The sequence below is a fragment of the Anser anser genome (assembly GCF_964211835.1).
Source record: "Anser anser genome assembly, chromosome: 8".
Classification (NCBI taxonomy): domain Eukaryota; kingdom Metazoa; phylum Chordata; class Aves; order Anseriformes; family Anatidae; genus Anser; species Anser anser.
In genome coordinates, this window is record NC_139728.1 from 29245015 (window position 1) to 29267481 (window position 22467).

A 22467-nucleotide genomic window follows, 5' to 3' on the forward strand; every position below is an offset into this window, starting at 1 on the left:
GTAGGACATTTGGGCTTCCAGGACAGTTTTGTCACATCAGGTGTTTTCAGTGTGACTGAGCTAGTAAGAGTCTCACAAAGTAAGTATCATCTTGTGGCTGGTTTATGTGGTTTCTGCAATCCCATTTTTTTTTTCTTTGATTCTTATCATGCCCCTTCCCCAATTCAGAAACAGTGTCTTGAAAATTGAGAGTCTCTTCTCCCTGCTTCTCTCCAGGGGACAGTGTTTATGTGCCACATCTTTTACTATGGGAAAATTAAAACATATAATGAAAAAGTAAATTTAAAAAAATAATAATAATTCTGCAAACCTATGTGTGCAAGCTGATAAGCTTATCTGGTACCCAGCTGAAAATGGGCAGCCTCTATATCAGAGTGCAGAGATACACCCATACAGGTCAGCTTGCTAGTGGATATCCTACAGGATGCAAGGACTGCAGTTCTACCAGACCTGTAGAAATAACATCATCCGTGTGCTAAAGCCAGGAGTTTTCCATGCTGCTTTTGCACACTGTGTTCATCTGTGCCGTGTGTACATGTGCCTGTACAACTGCAATCTGATGAACTTGTAAATAATGCCAACAACTATACCAGCTTCAGCTGTGATACCTCATTGCTCAGGGGCATGCATCCTTAACTTCACAAGGCCTGTGTTTTCCCTTAACTGGGTGGAATTCTGTCTTGTAGAGGGATTTGGTTTTTGACCTTTAAAGAATGCTAATACCCCAGCATGAATGACACACTGCAGCATGATCATTACAGGCTTGTCAATACTCACTAACAACAGTGAATTAAGAGTACCTGTCACCACCCTGTTCCATTGATCAAAGGTGCATTGATTGTATTTTGCTATGGCATAATCCGGATAGTCCAAGGAGAGAATATGGACGTCTCTTGTAGAGAGACTCCTGCTAAAGCAGAGCCCTAGGAACTAGTCCTCTGGGGATCTTCTCTGCAGCCATGCAGTAACATTACATCGTCACCAATTACCACTGCTCCAAGAAAGCTACTCAGCTATGTGTCCCTTTCAAGCCTTAGGTTTGTAACCCATCCATTTAGTACAACCAGTGATAAAAATGGGCCTAGCAGGAAAGTTTGATTGTATATTGGCTCTCAGCATCCAGTTAAAGTTCTGGGGCTGGAATCTAACTGGCACAACCCAGCAGAGAAGCTCTGTTTCTGAGTCAGAACACAGTTTCTTTCAAGGATTTTCCTATTTTATTTCCTCTTTGGAAAGGCTGCACTTTATAGTCAAAAATCAGCTGGTAAATTGGCTTTATAGTCAAATATAGGATGCTACAAGAAAAGCATGGACAAGGGAGACGTGGATATCAGGGGTATGTGCACAGGAGAGAGAGACAGAAAAAGCTTGAGGCAGATGTTTCTCCTGAGTTTCCTTGCCTGACGACTGGTGGGAGTTTTGTCAGAAGGACAAAGTCGGTAGGACTCAGAAGCCAAGCAGAGCTGCTCAGCGCGCAGCGCATTTGTAAATCAGCCCACTTACTGAAGTGCTCAAACAGGGGCTTTGACATCTAACTCACTGCACTACGTATGCTGCCTTGCTGGTACCTGCAGCCATGGTGGGCAAAACCAAGCTATCTCCTGCCTTTGAAAGTCTCCGTGTCATGTCACTTTATTTCGGTGTGACAACAAAAGGCTTTTGAAGCCCAAAGGATTCTCCCTCCCCCTCTGTAAGGCATCCCACTGCACCACAATCTTATCTTCACTGTAGGAGCACTACACGGCAGAACTGCCTCTGGACTTTGTCAGCCGTGCTTCATGTGTGCAGAGAGAGGACAGGGCTGCTAGAAAAGTGCACCGGTTCAGGACTTACAGCCTTCACAGCCATCCTGGTCCCAGCCTCCCCGCGAGTTTGGCATTGACCTCAGGAGCGTCATGTTTCATGCTTGTTAGTTTTCCATGATATTTTGTTGTAGCTAAACTAAAACGTCATGCAGCAAAAATCCTAGCATTCAACATATTTTGCAAACAAAGTACGAACTGTGTCTGAGACATTCCCTCTGCTTGCCATTGAAATGCACCACCTCCGTCGGTTAGGGTAATTGCACGCAGGAAGAGCAGGACAGACATAAACCTCATCTAAAATAAGCAAGGAGGTGTTGGTAGGCAAAACACAAAGATTCAGCTTTCATCTGTTGTAGACGTGGGGGTTTGCACTCTTTTTCATGGGATCTTTAATAATCCTGGAAGGTCAAGACCTCAGTTTTATATCCTGTCCGCAAGCCAGCACCTCTACCAAAAATAGTGTCCCCAAAGCATATCGGGATATCACTTCAGAACTGACTCAGAGGGAAGAGTGCCAGCAACTGATTTAGCTACACTGCTTTTGATAGCACCCTGGATTTTCCTTGGAGATGCCCCAGACATGTACTGACCAGCCGTAACCTTGTTTACTTTGTGAGGTCTGAGAAGTCCACAGCCTGACATGCCGTGGCTACCCAGTAGGATATGTTTAGTGTAGAGTCTGGCAACAAATTCCCAGCAAAGTCAGTATGAATTTGCACGCTAATATTCAAAGGATAATTTAACATAACAGAGCGACAAAGTAATTGCTGCATATTTGCCTAAATTGGCATGTAAGGGCTTTTAAAGAGTGTGCTTTTCAATATAACTCTTGCTGGGTGGTTTATGTATTCCCGTGTCTTGACTTGAGACCAGTCCATGGGTTGCCTTCGTGCTGGGGATCTCAGCTTATGAGCAGCCATTATCCAGACTCACTGGCAGCTATTAAGTATGCAGTTTGAGCAATCAAAATGTCCTCGGCCCATTCTCGTTTTTACTTTTGAAAAAGTCATTGCATCTTTAGAAGCCACCATGGCTGGGGATGCAGCAAACCTGCCTGTCTATAGTGGCTCTCATGTTTAGTCTCTGCTGTCTTCCCGTGTGCTCCGTGTTTGTTTGCTTTACAAAGAGGTTATCTTTGTGTATGCCCATTGCCATTTTTCTTTCCATGCTTGTTTTTGATAATATAATGATAGAAAAATGTGATTTCCCACAGTTTTAACTGGCCTGTGGCTTGCTGCTGTTATCTAAAGTTACGATATGAAATATTGTTTGGAGCAGTTATGTGCCAGGTTTATTTAGTAAAGTTCCCAGAGTTCTGCATGACAAGACGTCTCAAGTAATAGGCAGTTGTCTCAGTCATGCAAATTTGGGGAATGAATTAATCAAGCAAAAGGTCAGCTGTTACCATTGTCTATCTTATCTATCAGTGCTGATCGTCACAGTTTCTATGAGCTATTGAACCAGTCTAGACTACTGTGGTGACAGAAACCTGCTTTCTTCAGTCCCACAGATGGAGATTTGCTTTCAAAATGCTACCCAGTTACAGAATCTTGCAGAGCCTAGTAAAATAGAAAAAGTAGATCATACGTGTTCATCTGAAAAGCAGCTAGTTCCCTCTCCACCCAGGCTGATGTGGATGTTGCAGACCAAGCTGTCAGTTCTCTTATGTTATTAGCAGACAAAAGGTGTGAGCTTCCTTGTAGGTGCTTGTTCACCCGATAATGAGGAGACCCCTTCAGATAATGGAGGCTTCATTCTTCCCTCTCCAGGGAGGTTTGGGCTGATACTAGAGGAAGAAGAGTTGGAGCTGTACAGGTTCTGTGAACTGAACAGCCAGCTGTTGACCAAGCAAAACCTTCTCCCTGACCACCCTTGCTAGGAAAATATTCCACTCGCTGGGTGCAGATACTGCATGGCACTGGGGAATGCCCTCTGCAGGAGGTGCTGGCCTGGGACTCTGCTGCTGTTAGCTTACAGCCTGGTTGAGCAAGAGCCCGTGCTTGGCACAAGCTGGAGCAGAGAGAGGGGCACGGGGGACGTTATTCCCCTGTTAGACTGAGTCTGCACCATGTGCTCTTGTGCAGAGAGCTGCTGGGAAGATCTCCTCCCTTGGAGGTCCTTCAGGCAGCCAGATAAACTGCACTGCCCAGGATGTGAAGAAAGATTTAGGATTTATGAACATTCGCTAAAGCCAAATGAAACATATTTGTTTTGTGCTGTGTTATTTGTCAAAATGACATCATTCTTCATGCTGATAAACAAGGGAATTCTGACTGCACCCTGGACGGAAAATGCCACGCTTTGAGTTTTAAGACGTTAACTGCGTGCAGTAAGGAGCTGTACAGAGCAAGTGGGGTGACTTTTAATCCTTCTAATGAGCCGGTGAAACCACAAGCACACAAGCGTACATGCAGTTGCTTACCACTTCTGTATAAACACAGAAATGGTTCCACTAATTATCCTTGAAAGTTATGCTAATTCCACAGGTAAGAGGTGATTTTGGGGCCAAAGCATTTTGAAAAGCTCGGCATCCTGCAGCACGGAGGATGCTGGCTGCAGCAAGCGCCAGGCTTGCAGGCAGTCTCTCGCTGTGGTTAGCGGCTGCTTTAGCAGCACCCGAGCACTTACCCAGGGCACTGCCAGCCCTGGCACGCAGCAAGGTAGGAGCCAGGCGAGCTCCCGGGCTGCCTTGTGGTCGCAGGGGCCCAAGCTGTCCTTGCTGCCACACAGGCACACAAATGCTAGAAATGAAAGTAACTGCCGCCGCTCTGGGCACGGAGTGTGGGTGCGATGGAGGAAACATGACTTCCTCACACTTCTCGTCGAGTGGCCAGGCACAGCCAAAACAAATTGCAGGGAAAGTCCTGCCAGCCCCACCGCGCACGGCGTGCCGGCTGCAAGGTGTGGGGGCCTGGGCCAGGCAGCGGCTGCAAGGGGCCGGGAGGACGCCGCTGCCTTCCCGTAGGCTGGCAGAGGAGAAGAGGCTCTCCTCTGCAGACCTCCCCGGCGCAGAGCACGTGTGGGAAAGCTGGGGCATCATAAAACAGCTTTTTCTTAAACAGCAGCCTGTATGTTTTCTGCTATACTAAGCATTACAGTAGTGAAGGTAGTTAAAGTCAGCAGCATGAAAATTAACATTCAAAAAGGTACTCTATATTCCTTAGCAAGGCACTGCTATCCAAAACACTCTGTTTGGGCTTGGTATGAGAGGAAGAAAAAAAGATTATAATAAAAAATAGACTGCAGGCATAGAGTGAACAGTTGCCGTGACCTTGCCTTTTGTATGCCATTACACAATTCAATGGCAGTCCACTCAAACCTTGCTCTCGATCAATATCCTATTAAAGCAGCACAAAAAGTCTCTATAAACTTAGTGGTTAGCTATGTTTATAAATGGAACTCAGCATAATTAGATGGTCAATAGCAGGCTGTACTTGTAATTTTAAAATGAACATCACACATTTCATATCTGTTGTATTCAGCTAAGCCTCTTTGCATCTAACGATACAGTGTGTAGGAGACAAAGGCCTTGCAAAAAAAAAAAAAAAGGAAGAAAACAGATCCCCTTTCCTCTCTGCATCAGCAGTGCAGTGTGTTTCCCTTTGTTTATGGAGTCACAACACAGGAAAAAGTTTATTAGTCAAATGTCACGTTTCTCTCGTTTAACCTTAAACACATTATCACTTTGCTGCAATGTTACACGTGTAATGATCTTAGTCATATCCCAGCCCCTTTGTAAAAATAAATACATAAAAATGGAAAATGAGAAGCTAAATATTAACATGACTGAAAGAGAGTGCCATATTCCAAGGAAGACAAATGCCAGCCTGGCTGGTTTTATTTAGTGGGTTTCCTGTGCTCTAATTCAATAAATTTTTCAAAATAAATATTCCAATTGAGTTAAGTCAGAGGGCTTTTTGTTAATTTCTCTGTTATTTTTCTTGACATTTCGGGTGAAGATCCGGGCTAACGAGCTGGCGACAGGGGAGGCTCTGCCCGCGTCCCCGGGCCTGGAGCTGCCGCTCGGCCCGGTGCGGCCGCTTCCCTCCTGCCTGCGTGGCAGCCCAGGGCGAGGGACATTCTGCCCACACCAGCCGCCTCGTCCTGCCCCTTCAGAGCAAGCTACACCCATCCCCTGCACACGGGGGCTTTTTGAGATGCCCACAGCTGTGGAGTCGGAACCAGGCCCAGCATCAGTCTGTTTGTGCAGACCCCTGCGCACATCCCCGGGTGCGAAGAGCAGAGGGGGTCCTTCCTCCGCCAGCCCCCACCCCCCGCCACATCGTGGTGTCAGCACATCGGTGGAGACCCTTGTTTTGAGTCAGAACTGAAATTTCTGACATCCTTTCCTGCTCAGGAGATGTTCTGGAGCTATCGGAAGGTGGTCACCTTGCTGCAGAGCATTTGTTAGGCGGGAAAACGGCGTGTTTTTAACATCAGCGGCCTGGAGTTTCTGCAGGCTGCAGTGTGTGAACAGCCAGCTGTGCTGGATGGTGAGCTTCCCAGCCGTGCTGCTGCTTCGTGTAGGGCCGCAGCACGTTCCCAGGAACAGGACAGTCCTGGTCATAGGCCAAAGGCGGTGTGAAAAGCCATTAGAAGCAGGCTGAGATGCCTCCTGGAGGTGCCTCATACCACAAACCATGGGAGCTACCGGAGCAGCCAGGCAGCCTGCAGCTGAAACCCCTTGCAGGAGGCACAAGGTACGGCTCAGCTCCTCCAAGGCTGAAAGACAGGGATTCAATATGCAGGAAAAGGGATTCTAGAACAGCTTGACCCTGTGCAAAGCTTGTCACGGCACTTCTAGGGTCAGTGGCCTCGAGTTGGTTGTGGCAGGATCGCAGTTCGTCTAGGAACTGCCGTGGGACTTTCCAACATTCAGCTGCTGTGGGCCATCTAGCCACTTCAGCCACTGCTGGGGACATCTGTTGCTGTTTGGTAGAGGTGGGGTTCATTCTGTAACCCTCTTGTTGCAAACAGGCTCCTGCTGTGGCGAGGTGGTTTGGCCTGTAACAAAGAAAGCATCCTTTGTGTTTGCTGCAGGGGCAAAAATTAGTCTCTGATTAGCGCTTACTTCTTTGTGCTGAGTTTATACAGGATTAGCAATACCCATTTCTTCTTCCACCCCTGTTCTGGAGGTACATTTCATTTTCATATAGGGCCAATTCAAATGCTTGAGCAGAAATGTCCTGGATTTGGGGAGAGGGGGAGTAACAGTGAGGCAAGAGGACGAACAGAAGCATTATCCAGATATTATTTTTTCTTCCATATCTGTTTGGAATAAAGCTGCTTCGTAAATCTTGTGGTGGTTAGGAAATTCATTGTGCCTCAGAAAGAAAAGAAATAGTGCTTTAATTTGGTGCTTGCCTTTTTATGTTCCTGTTTGGAAAATAGTGTGCATAACCTGTAAGTTAGGCTTTGGTAGGTAGAGGGTGCAGAGGAACTGATCAGCAAAGGGTTTGCAGAGCAGAAATCTGTTTGGCAAGGAAGTTGCTGAAAACTGTGGAGTAGATGCTGCAGAGAGTACCTTTATGATTGATTTCCATTCAAGTCAGACTGACTGCAGTGTGGTCATTTTTCTAACCCATAACTGCTCACACTGCAGCAGTCTGCTATCTGCAGGGTGTCTGAATTATAGCAGTCCATGTCCGTGTTACCTTTTACACAAATTACTTACACCGTTTTCTTTTTCCATGCAAATTCATCAGTTTTACAGCCTCTTGTAGTTGCTGTCAGGAAACTGTTGCAGAAAGCACAAATTGATAAAACGAGTTAATTTTACTGTGCTTAATTTTTCTTTCTTTGTGTTAACACACCCTCTCATATACCCGGTGTACAGGAAGCATATGATAGTTAAGGGAAGATAACAAAGGATTTGAGCGTTCTTGTCATAAATTACTTCCCAGCTTCGTTCCTTTTAATGATCATTCCAGATTTTCTCAAGTTTTAATAGTGTTGTGTATTTTCCGTCCCATGCTTTTAAAAGTCCATGGCTATCCTGGCTGTTCCCTTTCTGTCTCAATGACGTTCTTAAAAGATCCTTGCCAAACAACAACTAATTGTCTTGTGGGGATGATGAGGCAGCTGCAAAGCTACATTATTCCTCTGTCAGATCTGACACTGTGAGCTCCTTAAGTCTTGGGGTGAAATACTGGCCCCATTACAGTCAATGGCAGCACTCCCAGAAGGCCTGCATTTCAGCCCAGACATGTTAGCTGGGCGATATGAGCTATCCTGTCTTCATTTCCTCACTCCTGCCCCGTCGGAGTGAAAGATTTTTTCGTCTTTGAAAAAGGGCCAGATTCTCAGACCAAAGATTAAACTTGGCTCAGCATCCATGTGTGGCATTGAGACTGCTTCGCCTTTGTTGCTGTGAATCGGGGCTCTCAGACAATACGTTCCAGGCCAAACTTGTGCTTTTTATTGTGTAGTATGTCCTTTTTCAGATGTCTCTGAAATGTGAGAGAAAATCATGATCTGTAATTGTCAGCTCCCTAAGTTGCTTTGTCCTGCAAATAGCACTGGAACAGCAACAGTGGCTACGGGACCACATGCCATATAGTTGCATGTTTTTGTGAAATGCATTATCTTTTAATGCATTTAACTTTAACGTTAAGCTGCTCTGTTCCCAGAAGAATACAGCACATGGAGTTCATAGGCTTGTGCCTGAAAACTTTAGGGCGTGCAGGAACTCATAATATTTTAATGTAAAACCAAGGCTTTAGGACATGGAAATTAATGCTATTCATATCCCTTACAATAAAATTTAGGTGTTTGGTAAGGTAGTGAGAGGTGAGCAGTGAAAAGTAATTGCTGGATAACATTTTTTGAGACAAATGTCTCTAGCTGTGATTTAGCTGGAGGAGAGGCCAGAGGAAAATTCAGATGCTCGCAGGCAGAAGAGAACTTGGGTTTTTCATCTGTGTTTGTACTTTCTCCAAGGAGCATTTGTAACCTCTGTGCTTGGGGATGTACATCACGTACATACCAGAGGTCCTGAGGTGTGTATTTCCCTGCCTATACTGCTTATAGATTATGCCAAGCACACTACAGGGATGATGCAGCCTATTTGTAACTATGCCAGTAAATGCAATGTTGTCCTAAAAGCAAACACAACAAGTTTCATTAAGTGTTAGACTGATATTAATAGAAGAACAGTGCTTAATTAAATTGAATAAAAGTGTGTCATAATCATTTGATTTTTTAAAGAAAATTCCTCATTGGAGGAATATAAGAAAGAGTCTATGGAACACTGTATTCTTGATAAAATTTACATTTGCTTGATTGCAATGCCCGTTTCCATTAGCATTTCTCAATTTCCACATCCCACCTCTTCTCATTGTGAAAATAAATACATTATTGAGGAATAAGAAATTGATTTTGAAGTGCAATTCATGCCTTATTCACTCGAGTTACTGACTTCAATTTTTTTTGTTTCCCCAGCACCAATAGCTGCAGGAACAGGCCCTAATTTCTCCCTCTCAGATTTGGAAAGTTCTTCATACTACAGCATGAGCCCAGGAGCAATGAGGAGGTCTTTACCTAGCACATCCTCTACCAGGTAATTTAATCTTTGCCTACTGCCAAGTTACTTGGAAACCCAGGCAAGCATCATTACTCATCTGGGAAAGTAACCACTAAATTATTTGACAAGTTGTTTGGGGGCCTCAGGATGGGGAGCTGTTTCAGATTCACAGAGCTGAATGTTCAACTGGATTGCCGTTAAAGTTCTTTTTAAATATACAAACTTTGAAGAAAATCAGTTGCATTGCCTTGTGTAACTTCTGGCTCATGTCTTGGTGTATCAGGAGAAGTTCCACAGGAACTGTTGGAGTTTTAGTGGTGGCAGAAGAGAATTGGGAGCTTATCGAGTTGAGCTACTTTGTCCTGGCAGGAAAATCTTAAGATAGTCTTACATGCATTCTTTATCTTAGTAAGTGTTATCTGTGAGACTAATACAGTTTTAGGATCTTAGTCTTTAATGCATTCTGGTTTTCATATAGCATTTAGAAATTTGTGACAACGATTTGCAAACTGTGAGTTGTTAATGCAGATGACTACCCAGTTTCATTTTGATTTTGGCTTAGATACCAACTGCCAGACAAGGATATTTTTTATTTTTTACCCTATCATTTTACTTTAAGCATCCATGAGATTAGATTTATAAACAAGCCCAGTCACTCTGGTAGTTTTGAACACTATTAAAGAAACGGACTGATTTTTCTTCCCCCACGGCCAAAAGAGATCACTTATTTCAAAGACATGACAAGAAAGTCTAACTTCAGCCCAGGGTTGTTTGACGTTTTTATCTCAGTCTGCAGTGCCATCAGCTTTGCAGTAAGCAAGTACACATGTAAAAAGACTCTACAGTTTGAATATGGCTGTGGTTTTTTATTTTATAAAACAAAAATCTTTAGAGGGAGGCTCTTAGCCATAGCTTCTTACAGCTGGCAGTAACTGCAAGAACATTCTACATCTTGCAGTTAGTGTACATTATGAAGTTTGGTGACTACAGTTCCCATTACACATCAGTTATAAACTTTGTCCTCTTTCTTCTTTGCATATAAACTGTGCGCCCCATTTACAGTGCCCATCACTAGCACCATTCTCAGGTAGAGTTTGGTTGCGACTCCAGAAGCAGAAAAGTGAGGTTATCAGTTACTTAAGAGCTCAGTTGTTACTCTTCTGTTCTTCTGCAAATAGCTAGCAGTGATAAGGACACAATTATAAACAGCATGGGTAGTTAATAACTTGGTGATATGTTTGTTTTCCTCTCATTAGGCTGTTCCCAGTCAGAAAAAAAAATATTCCTTAAATACACAGAGTCAGCGGAATTATCAGGCGGTAATTATATTGTATGCACACAATTTCCCCTATTGACACATAACAATTCTCTAAATTACGGAATGGCCAAACCTGCATTCCACACATACCACAAAAATTATTCTTCCTGTTTCTCACAAACTAATTTCGTATACCTGCGCACAGCTTCGGGTGAAGAGCTGCACAGAGACTGCAAGTTGTAGACCAGCAGAAATTGGAATATTTGATGTGTTTTAAGTATGTTCCCCCTGTACAGAGAAGCCTGTTCTTGAATGCCTTAAATCTTAATAGAATACAGATTTGGGGTAAAAAGTGAGCTGACCCAGCCTCGGAAAAGTACTTAAAAGAGAAATTCTCAGTAATGTCCCCACGCAGTCTGTACAACTCATTATAGAAAACAGAGCCAATCTGAGTGTCTTTGGCTTTGGGATCCTCTCCCTACCAAACTGCTGGAGTCTTGAGTCACTGACCATCAGAGACCACTGAAAGGGCTCTTCTGTCTCCTGAGCTGTTGGTAATGGAGGTGTGATTGATTACAAGGGAGTCCTTTAGTACTGACACTGCGCAGAGGTACCTGGTGGGGGCTTTTTTATACAGGTATAGGGTAAAATGTTTGTACTTGTATGATAATGTGAACATTTGAACCACGAATGGATTCTTCCATCTTTCATTTGTCTACACTTCTTATGGGACTGAAGTCTGGATTAATTTAACAGCTACAGTTAAAAGACTGAAAATACAAGTTTGAACTGATAAATAATATGTCTTTCAGACTAAGCTGTGCAAAAACCTGACAGTTAAAATGTCTTGCATGTTATTACCGTATTCATTCAAATTGCAAAAATAATGCAACACAAATGAAATTATTTTATTGACCTCTGTGTGCTTTGAAAAATATCCTACTTTTTGCCCAATAAAAGCCTAAATGTTAGACTGTCTTCTAGTTAAATTCAGATGTGTTTAGGTGTTCAGTTTGGACTCCTTGAGAGGCTGTAGTTTCCATAAGCAGGTTAGTCTCGAGCAGTGCTAGCAAGGTATGTCCCAAAAGACGTGCCTTTGTTCCTTTCCATATATATAGTAGTTATTATGTGTTTTTACTTCTTCAGCTCTACAAAACGTCTCAAATCTGTGGAGGATGAAATGGACAGTCCTGGTGAGGAGCCGTTTTATACAAGCCAAGGGCGCTCTCCAGGAAGTGGCAGCCAGTCAAGTGGATGGCATGAAGTGGAGCCAGGTAAGCCACGGCTTTCAGGAGCCCGAGAAAATTATCTCCAGTTGCTCATTTTGTTATCAGAGTACACTGAATGCTGTATAGAAAGGTGCTCTATTATAAAAATCTTGTAACTTCTTCTGAGAAAAGGTCAGTCTAATGAAAATACTGTAGAGGTTTTATTGCTCCTGCAGCTGTAAATGTTTCTGTAGTGTGTCACTTCTGTGTTTTTGCCAAATATCTTAAGTATTTAAATAATGCAGCAAAAGATACACTGTCTGTTTCTGTCAAAATGTCCAGATTCAGTTCTGGGATAGCAGTGACATTCACTTAGCAAAAAGTAGCACCTGTTTGGGGTGTTCCCCACAGTTATACTATTTAAATAAATATCCCTAAACTTATGTAAGGTAGAAGGACTTTTCAAGCATTCTACAACACTCGAGATCACTTAGTAATGACTTTTAAGAGACTTACAACGTCATCTGAAGTGTGATTGGAGGTTTCGTATCAAAATAGCTATCACTGGGTATTAAACTTCATAAGCTTTAGGAAGCAGCTTTTCTGCCCCTTCTCAGTTAATTTTTATGTGTGATCTTTCTTGCTGATTATCTTTTGGGTTATGTTACGTTATGTATTTAACTGTCCGTTGGTCACTTATCTTGAGATCATCTGGGTGCTTAATACTATTGAAAATATTTTTCTGGGTCAGTGCTACATATAGAGGTAAAGCTAGTGGCTTGATTTTGGTTACAGCTAAATATTCATCTATTTATTGCCAATAAAAATAACAAAAGTCTTATTTGTTAGATAAACACAGTCAGTACTTTCATCTCCCAGTGTTTGAGAAGCCTCCCAGTGTTTGGGAAGGCCCTCTAAACAGCCCAAAGGGTCTTTCGCAATACATGCTTTTTTCCTTTCTTGTTTGTTTGGATTTGAATTAGTATGTTTTGGGTTTGTTCTGAAACAACACATGCTTGTCCAGGGCACTGTGTATAATGAACTGTACAGCACAGAAAAGTAAATTCAACCTGAACAGCATTAAAATCAGTTCTGTGGGCACTTGGCCAGCCACCTATATCCTTCATCATGTAGGAAACATACCCACAGCTTTCTCTGGAGACCCTGTCAAACAGCTGTCCTTTACAGCATGCCCAGAAAGTCACCAAATTTGGGCTATTCCAGACTGGGAGGGGACTGATTCCCGCGCCTGGGAGCCCTTGGAGGATCCCCTGCCAGCTGCCCTCTCTCCTCTAATGAGGAGGAGCCAGCTTGTGGGCCCTTATTGAGTGCAGATGTGGCACTTTGGCAGGAGGAGAGGGTGGACCTGCAGGCAGACAAGTGCCAGGCTCCCTGTGACTGCCTTGCCACCGTGGTCCCCAGGGCTCTGGTGTTTTCAGCGAGGTGCCCTGCTCCGTAGATGCTGGGGGCTGTTTCCTCCATCCGCTCCAGTCTCCAGATGATGTAAGGCAGAGCTTCACCTTGTACTGAGCTACTCTGCTCATGGAGTGGCAGAAGCACAAACAAAAGCGCAGCGCCCATCGGAAGGAGAGATCACAACCTCCTCTCAGGCACAGATGGCTAAAAGCTGACTGGTTCACTGCTTTGACATCATGGTCAGACTGAAGGCTAGCTCCCCCCAAAGTTTGGGGTCCTCTTTATTAATGACAAACGTTCTTCATTTATACAGCAGCCAGAGGCCGGCTATTAATTTTGCTGTCACTTCTGGTGATTTTCCCCACGTTTTCATAACCTTGGTCTCATCCAAGTCCTGTCTAGAGAATGGCACTGGAGTGCTAAGCTGGGCAAGAGAAGTACCTAAAGCCCTACATGCACAAGTGGGATGGGGGATTTAAGCAGAACTGCCCGTGTCAGACTTCCTGAGGTTCTCAGATAGGGAAAGGAGTGAAGAGGAGAGGAGAGGAATGAAGAGGAGAGGAGTGAAGAGCAGAGTGAAGAGAAAAAAAATAGAAAATGGAAGAGGAAGGGAAGAGGAGGAGAAGAGGAAGAGGAAGAGGAAGAGGAAGAGGAAGAGGAGAGGAGAGGAGAGGAGAGGAGAGGAGAGGAGAGGAGAGGAGAGGAGAGGAGAGGAGAGGAGAGGAGAGGAGAGGAGAGGAGAGGAGAGGAGAGGAGAGGAGAGAAGAGAAGAGAAGAGAAGAGAAGAGAAGAGAAGAGAAGAGAAGAGAAGAGAAGAGAAGAGAAGAGAAGAGAAGAGAAGAGAAGAGAAGAGAAGAGAAGAGAAGAGAAGAGAAGAGAAGAGAAGAGAAGAGAAGAGAAGAGAAGAGAAGAGAAGGAGAAGAGAAGGAGAAGGAGAAGGAGAAAAGGGAGGTACATCCTTCCTCAAGACCTTGCTCTTTTATTATGAAAAATCCCCGGTTCTGCCCAGGCTTGCCTGTAAAATGGCAGAAAATCACCTTGCAACATGAGGGACTCAAGCCAGGTACCAACTAGATATAGCTCAGATTCATCAAGCTATCTATCACTGTTGCAGCGGAGAAGAAAAAGAGCTTTATCCTGCTTGCGTGGGATGCACTTTCAATCTTCATGCTATAGCCACTCAGCCCCACCCTGAGCCTTCTGCTGTGGCTTTCCAGCAGCCTCTCCTGTGAATTCATTGCCTCAGCTTCTCTGCAAAACCTGCAAGAGCACGGCTGGCAGGAAGATTACCCAAACCCCCAGCTCATCAGTGGTGAAGGACAAAACAGTACTGGTGTCCTTTCATGCCAAGGCGACAGTGGTATGTCACTGGAACAAAGTGCTCCCCCCTGAGTAACAGAGAGGGACACATCCTGCCTGGGTGCTGTGCACAGTGCCATGCCTTACCTCAGCAACCACACACAGGTCTGATGCTAACGTCTGGTCCTTTGTATTTGACATGGGTGCTTTATTTCCAGAAGTATAAAATGTGTTATGACGTTCAGTGGGGTGTCTGCCTAGAAATACTGGTCATCTGAAAGCTATACAAATGGTGATAACGTCCTGTTACCTGGTGTCTTGCCACAGTGCTCCGTTCTGAGAGGGGTGAAGCCCCTGCTCTGTTTCAGATCTGTCCTTTCCAATGTCTCTCCTGTCCAGAGAAAGGCCTTGACGTTTATTCAGTCTACAATCAGAAATGATGGCACAGTTTTAACATACAGTAATCTCCAAGTTTCTTCTGTATCTTGTTTTGTTTTTTTTCTCAGTGAAATTCACAGAAGTTTAAAGACTAAAACCGTGCTTTTGTTCCACTTGGCATTTCTTCTCTGTGGTTCACTCTATGCTGCGTGGGATAATGCAGGTATCAGCAGCGCAGAAGGATGCTGCTTCTGATGGCAAGCTAGAATTTTTGTCCTGTGCTGGCAGAGCAGCGTAAGCCAGGTTCCCAGACTCCATAATTGAACCCTGTCCTTTGGGTTACCAGCCAAACAACGGGAGGAGGAAATCAGAGCAAGGAAAGGAAGCTTAGACATGTCTGTGGGCTAGCTGCTCTGGCAGGGAAGGGAAGTTCAGAGCGAGGAGCCAGCAGCCAACCTCCCAGCCCAATAGGATCCACACCAAAGATAATAATATATCCTTTGGCTCTATTACCTCTGAGTAGATTGCTTCCTCGCAGGAGGTTTAGATTTATGCAGAGATAGCTTCTTGGCCTATGTGCCTTGACAGGTTTATGGGAGTGAGAGGATGAATATTCTGTCGATGTGTCTTGCATTTGCTTAATTCTGAGGTGTGCACGTGAGAAAAAGTGGGGACTGTAATGCAGGAGCAGGTGTGGAGACCTCTCTGCGTTGGTGCACGTATAGAGGAAGAGGGCAGTGCTCAAGGCACACAGGGTAGGAGAGGTTTATAGCAGAAGATGTTGCCTGGGACAGCGCAGGGAAATGAGGTCTGCATGAGAGGGTGGCTGGAGAAATGTCACACGTGAAAGAGAACGCAGCATAGAAACGAGACGGAAAAGGAGAAAACAATTTCACACTGTACAGCAGGGAAAAATATATAGGGAAAGAAAAAAAGGAACAAATGCCAGGAAAACAAAGATTTGACTTCCTAGAAAGGAAATATGAAATGGAATATGTGAACTGCTCTTAGAGAGCACTCCAGGCAGAGGGTTATTTACCGCCAGCCGTGACTAGTCACTCTACATCTGTCTCCATTTTTTTCTCTTGAACAAATTCCCTTTTTGGATACTTTCTTCCTGCTTTGCTTCCCTGTGATTGCCCCTGTAAGTGGTCTTTGGAGGGCAGGCTGTATACTCAGAACATATGTGCAAACTGGCAGGAGAACAGAAGAGGACAAAACCACTCTGTGTGCTATTTAGATTAGGCAGTGGATGCTTCCCCTGTGCCTACTCTCGGGGTCTCCGCTGCGTGCAGAATACAAGCTGCACCTATTGTCCAGCCACAGCCCTTCCTCTGAGCTCTTACGCGGTAGGGCCCCGGGCTCAGGGCACCCTGACATCTGCCTCACGTGGAGACTTTACGGGGCGTAAGTCCTCTGTGCTTCACCCACCAGCAACACGACCTTTCCATTCTTGGCATTTCAGACCCATGGTAGTGAGCAGAGGACTCAGCCTTGTGTTTTTTACATCTAGATACTTCTTGCAAGCGAGGAAATAGCACTCTGCTTGTACGTCAGACGTGACAGCCAAAGCAAAAACCAACATTAATTCCATGTTCTTGTACTGTACTCCTTGAGTCTCACATCCATTTACCTGCACTCGAAAGCTCCTGGGGAGCTCTCAGGCCTAAAAAGGCTGGAGTCTGCCAGAAAAGATGAATTTCCTCTCACAACAGGAAGGCTTAGGAAGTAAAACAAAGCAGACATGTAGTAAATTACTTCTGCTTTTCAAATACCTTTTGCGGTATCCTCCTTACCATTACTTTATCTCAGCACTTTCAGTACATAACTCTTGTTAACTGAGAAGAAGGGCAAGAGAGGATAAAGATGATGTTAGTAAGAAAATAAGGCAACATCATACTGGCTTTGAACTCTGATATAAAGCTGGCCTCTGTTCAGTTCTGTGGCAGGTCTGCTGGTAAAGGGGGTAAGCCATAATTACAGGTATAAGCTTTTTAATTCCATAATAAGCTTGAGTTAATATATATCAGTATCCTACTTATGCATTTTTTAATGCATTCTCTGATTCAGTCCAGGAGTAATATTCACGTTGTGCTCTGTCGGTCCTTGTGTAGGGTAGCATATGGATGGTATTTGCCAATTTCACTCCCATTGTATTTCTACAGTGTGGCATGGAAAAAATGTTTAAAATGTAAATTCAGAGTATCCTCTTAGTTTCTTTACTTAGATCTTCCTGGTACTTGTATTTCCTCAAGTTAGTTTGGTCTCTGGAGGACAGTAATCCCAAGAGAGGAACGTGTTTGTACTCCTTGAGATTTCTGAGGGGACAATTAGCTCTGCTTCAGTTGTGGTCTTGACCAGCTTACAGCACAGCACCCATCTCCAGGATGGGCTGAGCTCTGTGGTCCTTCCACAGAAGGATGGATGTGGCTTTTCGCGCTGTGGGAACCCACCTTCTCCCAGCCCAGCTGCAGCCTGCTGCTCTGCCCTGAGCTCTTGCATGTCTTCGCCTTGAAAACCCCAGGAACCAAATGAGTCCTTCAGTGCAAAAAACCTTAAGGAGTTAATAATCACACTTGCACTGCATGCCTGAAAGACATATTTACAGTTCCAGGGTCTCATGGAGTTGATAATATTATATGAACCTACAGTAAGCTGGAGAGTTCCCTGTTAGACTGCTGGACACGTCTTTGATAGTAAAGATGCTATTAAAGTCAGCCTCATGATTGCTTACTACACCACTCAGGCTAGCACTGTTCATTCTCATGCCACTATCTATGGGACTGTCTGAAAATAATTTCTGAGCAATTTCTATGCAGCTGTGGAGCTGAGATCCTATTCTGGAGCCTTCTCCTTGCAGTGGCAGTGACCTCTAACTTACTAGTACCATGTCTCTCCCCAGTGCTGGTTAGGAAAGGGCCATATGCAGGCAACTGGTCCAAGCTGTTTCAATAACTGTCTTAGTAAATCTGGAACGGGCTGTTTTTTTAGAAGATTCTCAACATGCAAGAAAACTTCTCCATATTCACTAACCTTTTCTTTATGCCTTGCAAGTCAGAAACACTCATTCAGGCATAGATCAGATGAGTTTAATTTCAGAGTCTGTTCAGAATTGTATCTTGGAAACGCCAGAGAAGCGGTATAGGGGAGATCCTAGAGTGTGTTCTTTATCTGTTCTTCATGCCCTGAACACTGTTGCTGTCTGGCACTACCTAGAAAAGAAAATCTGTGCAGTATGTCCCAGCATCAGTGATGCGGAGTATATCCGATCTGTCCTCAGGCAAAAGGTCTATGGGCTCATCAAATTCAACATCACACACTAAGTCAGAGCCCAGAGAAGTTTGCACTGACTGTGCTACATTACTGCCAATGATTCAAAGTATTGACTGTAGAAAATATGAAAAACATGAGAACCATGTTTCATACAAAATAAAAAAAATCATTTTTTTCTGGGAAAACATTCAATTTCAGACCTGGAGTAATCAATATCAAATAAAACTCCAGCATTACTTTTCTGTGACTTGCTGTAGTGGGCAGCTTTCACTGACTGGAGTAAGTGACATCGTAAGTAGGCACAGGAATTTCATGATCTTTGTTAACTTCCTTAAGCTGAATTGGTTGGATACTCATATACCCACTTACGAAAGACAAAAACAAGGAAACGTCTCAATTTCTTAGAACTACAGGAGGTCTGCATCCAGGATCCCTGCCAATTATATTTACTCAGTATTTCCCAGATGTGACATTGTGTTGCCCTCCAATTCTCAGTGTGTAAAGAAAAAAACAGACAGCCCACTCACATAGCCATGAAGATTGTACCTGCCTTGTGTGGCAGCTTCATTACATACCTTGACACTTCTATCAGCAGGCACCAGTGCCTTTTTTTCCTCCATTGAACTTAATATCTGCAGACAGCAGGAACATTGTGCAAGCAGACAAACCTCCAGCCACGGCATAGTTTGGCTTTTCTAACAGGAGGTCAGAAGCGGATCCAGTTTCTCTGATGGCCAGAACATGTTGGTTTGCAGCCCAGAGAACTTCAGCAGGCTGATTTGTGCCGTTCAGCTGAAGACATACCATGAGCAGCACAGCAGACAGAACCTCTTGCCTCCCAGGTCCATGCTAACGTCCACTGCTTATTTTCTCTAAAGAACTCTTTCTGAGCTGTGTTAGACCGTGCACTGTGCCTAGGATTCCTGCTCCCATGCACCTCGTTTCCCCATCCCTGTTTGGACACATACGTCTCATCTCCAAGGCATTATACACAGCTCCCCACATTTCTCCCACTCATACAGAGTCTTCCAACAACCTCGTTCTGCCACAGGTGAGAAGCAGAGCATGTCTGCCCTGTGCTGCCTTCCTTGCTTCCATCAGTGGTACATGGAGTTAAACGTGCCCTGTGTGGGTGCTGCTGGTTTCAGGTGAACAGGCAGATGCCCAAAGTGAAACGCAGAATCAGAGCATACTTAAGGAACTTCAGCTCCAGTAAAATATGGAACTGTCCTTAAATGTTTCTTACTTCCGTAGAATCCACGTGTTCCCTTATTCCTGCTCTCTGAATTGCAGTATCCCATCAAAACACAAGCTGCCCAGTGGTTTTTAAGAACGTAAGAGTTTTCTTTTCTTCTTAGAGAAATAACACTTATCAACTTTTACTGAAATACCGTATCAGCTCCTTGTCACTGGCAGTCTACAGTTCCTGCCGCTAAAAGTTTAATGCATTTACAGGAGCACTTAGGCATCAAGACTTTGATATCACAATCTGTTAGTCACAGGTGCTACATGATAGGTTTGTGTTAGCACATTATAGATCTTTTATCAGATACAGCACAAAATGTGTGTGTTTCTCTGCCAGGCACTCAGAATCAGCCTGCCGCATAGTTGATGAGTTACTCACCAATATAAGTTGTTGTTTATTTTAAACAGAACTTTTCCAGAGCTGCACCTTAATGGATAACTTAAACGCTAATTGGTAGGCCAGCAAAGATCAAGAACGTAACGTGAGCCAGGAAAAATGCAGGAGGTCAGCTGTGGTGCTTTGAGCATTGTCACTTCTTCCCAATAATATTCACCAAGTCAAATGATTAACACTACTCATTTGCTATAATAGGCATCGTCATTTTGACAGCAAATTACTACTGGATCAATAGCTCAGCTTTTCTTTGGCAATTCACATAGTGGCGTGAGACCTGTGACAACATGCCATGCTGCTGGCGTTACTGTTTCAACAACAAGAAAGGAAGGGAGAGATGGGAAAAGAAGTACTGATTGAAAAGTCCATTCAGATTGAAAAGTTCTAGATGTTTTCACACCTCTCAAAGGCTCTTTTTTTTTTTCCCCCCCCCAGAAACCAGGCAATACAACATATTGGGCCCCGAGATTCACCCTAAACTGTACTTTTCATTTTTATTAAAATCAGTGGTCCCATGCAAGTGTTGGAGCACATACCGCAGCTGTGCTGTAATCCCCTGAGAAAGACACCCCTTCATTACGGTCCCAGAGAAGTCAGTCACTCAGTGTCACAGCCCTGCTCTTTGCACCTAATTCCAGACGTCAGGAAATCCATCATTTGACAAGGGGCACAGACCTGTAGGAGTTCTGAGTTAGAAACTGCAGAAAGTGCTTCACTTCAGAGATCAAATTAAAGCTGTGTTTTCAGCTGCCCTAGTGCTGCCATCATGCACACATACCATTTTCACTGACTTTAATGACCAACTTAAAAGCAGATCTTCTGCGTGCCGTGACCGCCATAAGACCACCTGAGCTGATCTTCGGCTCCACGCACAGGTGGCCTCATCTGAGTCATTTTTCAGATTGATAAGAAAGATTTAGTGCATAGAAAATTGTTCCCTGACAAAGGCTGGAGAAATGCTTCCTGGAGATAAAGGGATTGCTGGGACGGGAGCGCTGCATCAATAGTCCATGTACCTAATGTTCTTCAGATGTCCTTGCGGGCTGAGCTGTATTCCGCCACCTATCCTCTTTAACATATACAAATGAAGCAAAGAGTGAGATGATTTATGCTTCACCGTTGTCACCAAGTGAAACCTGTAAGCTTCTTCATTACTGGGACAAAAGCAGGCACTTTCTACACGCTTTCAGCAGTAATCTCTGAAAGCTCAGGTACAAAGCTGCTGAAGGACAGAAGCACCCTCTGTCTGAACGTGGCTGCGCATTGCTTGCTGTCAAACATGAATCTCTGAGAGCTCCAGACGGGTCTGCTCTGATGCAGTTATCCTTGAAGATCATCTGATAGTGCAGCATGGGACTGTTTAATTGCAAAATGGGATTAAACACATTGAGAGTATTGTACCTGTCTTCCAAAAGTTGAACTAGTTTCTTTTTTTTTTTTATTTGCTTCTGGGACCAATTCAGGATGTTGACTTGGATCTATAAACTCTTCTATAGATTAGATCTTGGTTAGGAAATGGACTGCATTCCTTTCATGTGCTGTCTTAGCAGTTGAGATCAGCAGACTTGCTTTTTCTAATGTGTTTGGGAAGCAGGAGCAATATTTTATCTCCTAGTATGCTGGTACAGAAATGTTCAGGTTTATTAATTCTTCAGGACACAGGAAAAGTCTTCATCACCTGTGTAGGCAGTCATGGGAAAGGACCCACTGCAAAGACTGCACTGAACTCTGGTTTTGGAGGCAGCTGGAAAATATTAGTAGTCTTCAGAGCCAATATACAGTACGTATTGAGAGCCAGTAAATGATGCATATTATTGCAAATTCCTGTGCACTTCTGCATTTTATAAAACAGATAACTAAAATACTCACCTAGCCAGATCAGTCCCCAAGGGATGTGCATTTCTAAGCAGAGGACAAACTAAAAACACAGAACAGGACACAAATTAGCCAAACAGAATGGCTAAGTGGTTGAAACAAATGGTTTTAGGATCACTGAGCAAGGACCATGACCTCCTTTTGCATCAGTCAAGGCAACTGTGAAACTTTGTGAAAGAAGCTCACCACAAAACAGATGCTGGGCTATCTTAGGTAAATAAATTACCAAAAAATAATAACAAAAAACTCCCCTACACATTTTACAAAGCACAGCTGTGTAAATACTGCATGAAACGGGGGAGAGGAGGAGAGATGTAACATACACCCTTTTTTATGCAGAAGTTCTGCTCTCGGCACTGTTTATTAACATTCCCAGTACAACCATCACTACGCTGCATAACACAGTGCAGCTACTGTACACATTTTGATCTTTGTTTTAAAGGAGAAAACAGGCTTCGTTTTAAAGCAAACATTCTCACCCGAGTTGAAATGTGCAAGGAGAGGTGTTAGGGGACGGAGAGATGATGGTGCAGGAACGGGAAGGGGAAGCAGACTGTGTTACATTTCTCTCTTTTTTTTTTTTTTTTGTTTCCTTTCCCACACTGTGTTTGTTGCGCTGACTCTAGATGTTCCTCATCCACTGCTTCTGCACAAAACCAGGAGCATTCCTGAGCTCTTAACTTCACTGAGCTGGATACCTACTGCAATTTTCCTGCTTCTCAGCTGCTAAGTGCAGCACATGCCAGCCTCCAAATGCTCACATCAAAAACTGTGGATCTGCCCACAGAGAGGAA

General features: G+C 44.0%; 1 protein-coding gene across 50 annotated transcripts in view; it reads left to right on the plus strand.

Annotated features, from left to right (window-relative positions):
* NFIA (nuclear factor I A) overlaps positions 1-22467 on the plus strand; it is a 352139-nt gene that overhangs the window by 261002 nt on the left and 68670 nt on the right. For all 50 annotated transcript variants that reach the window (XM_083846021.1, XM_083846019.1, XM_083846041.1 and 47 more), the window contains 3 exons: positions 5-79; positions 9246-9363; positions 11732-11859. In XM_083846021.1, coding sequence (XP_083702147.1) covers positions 5-79; positions 9246-9363; positions 11732-11859 — 321 coding nt within the window. The remainder of the gene's footprint in view (positions 1-4; positions 80-9245; positions 9364-11731; positions 11860-22467) is intronic.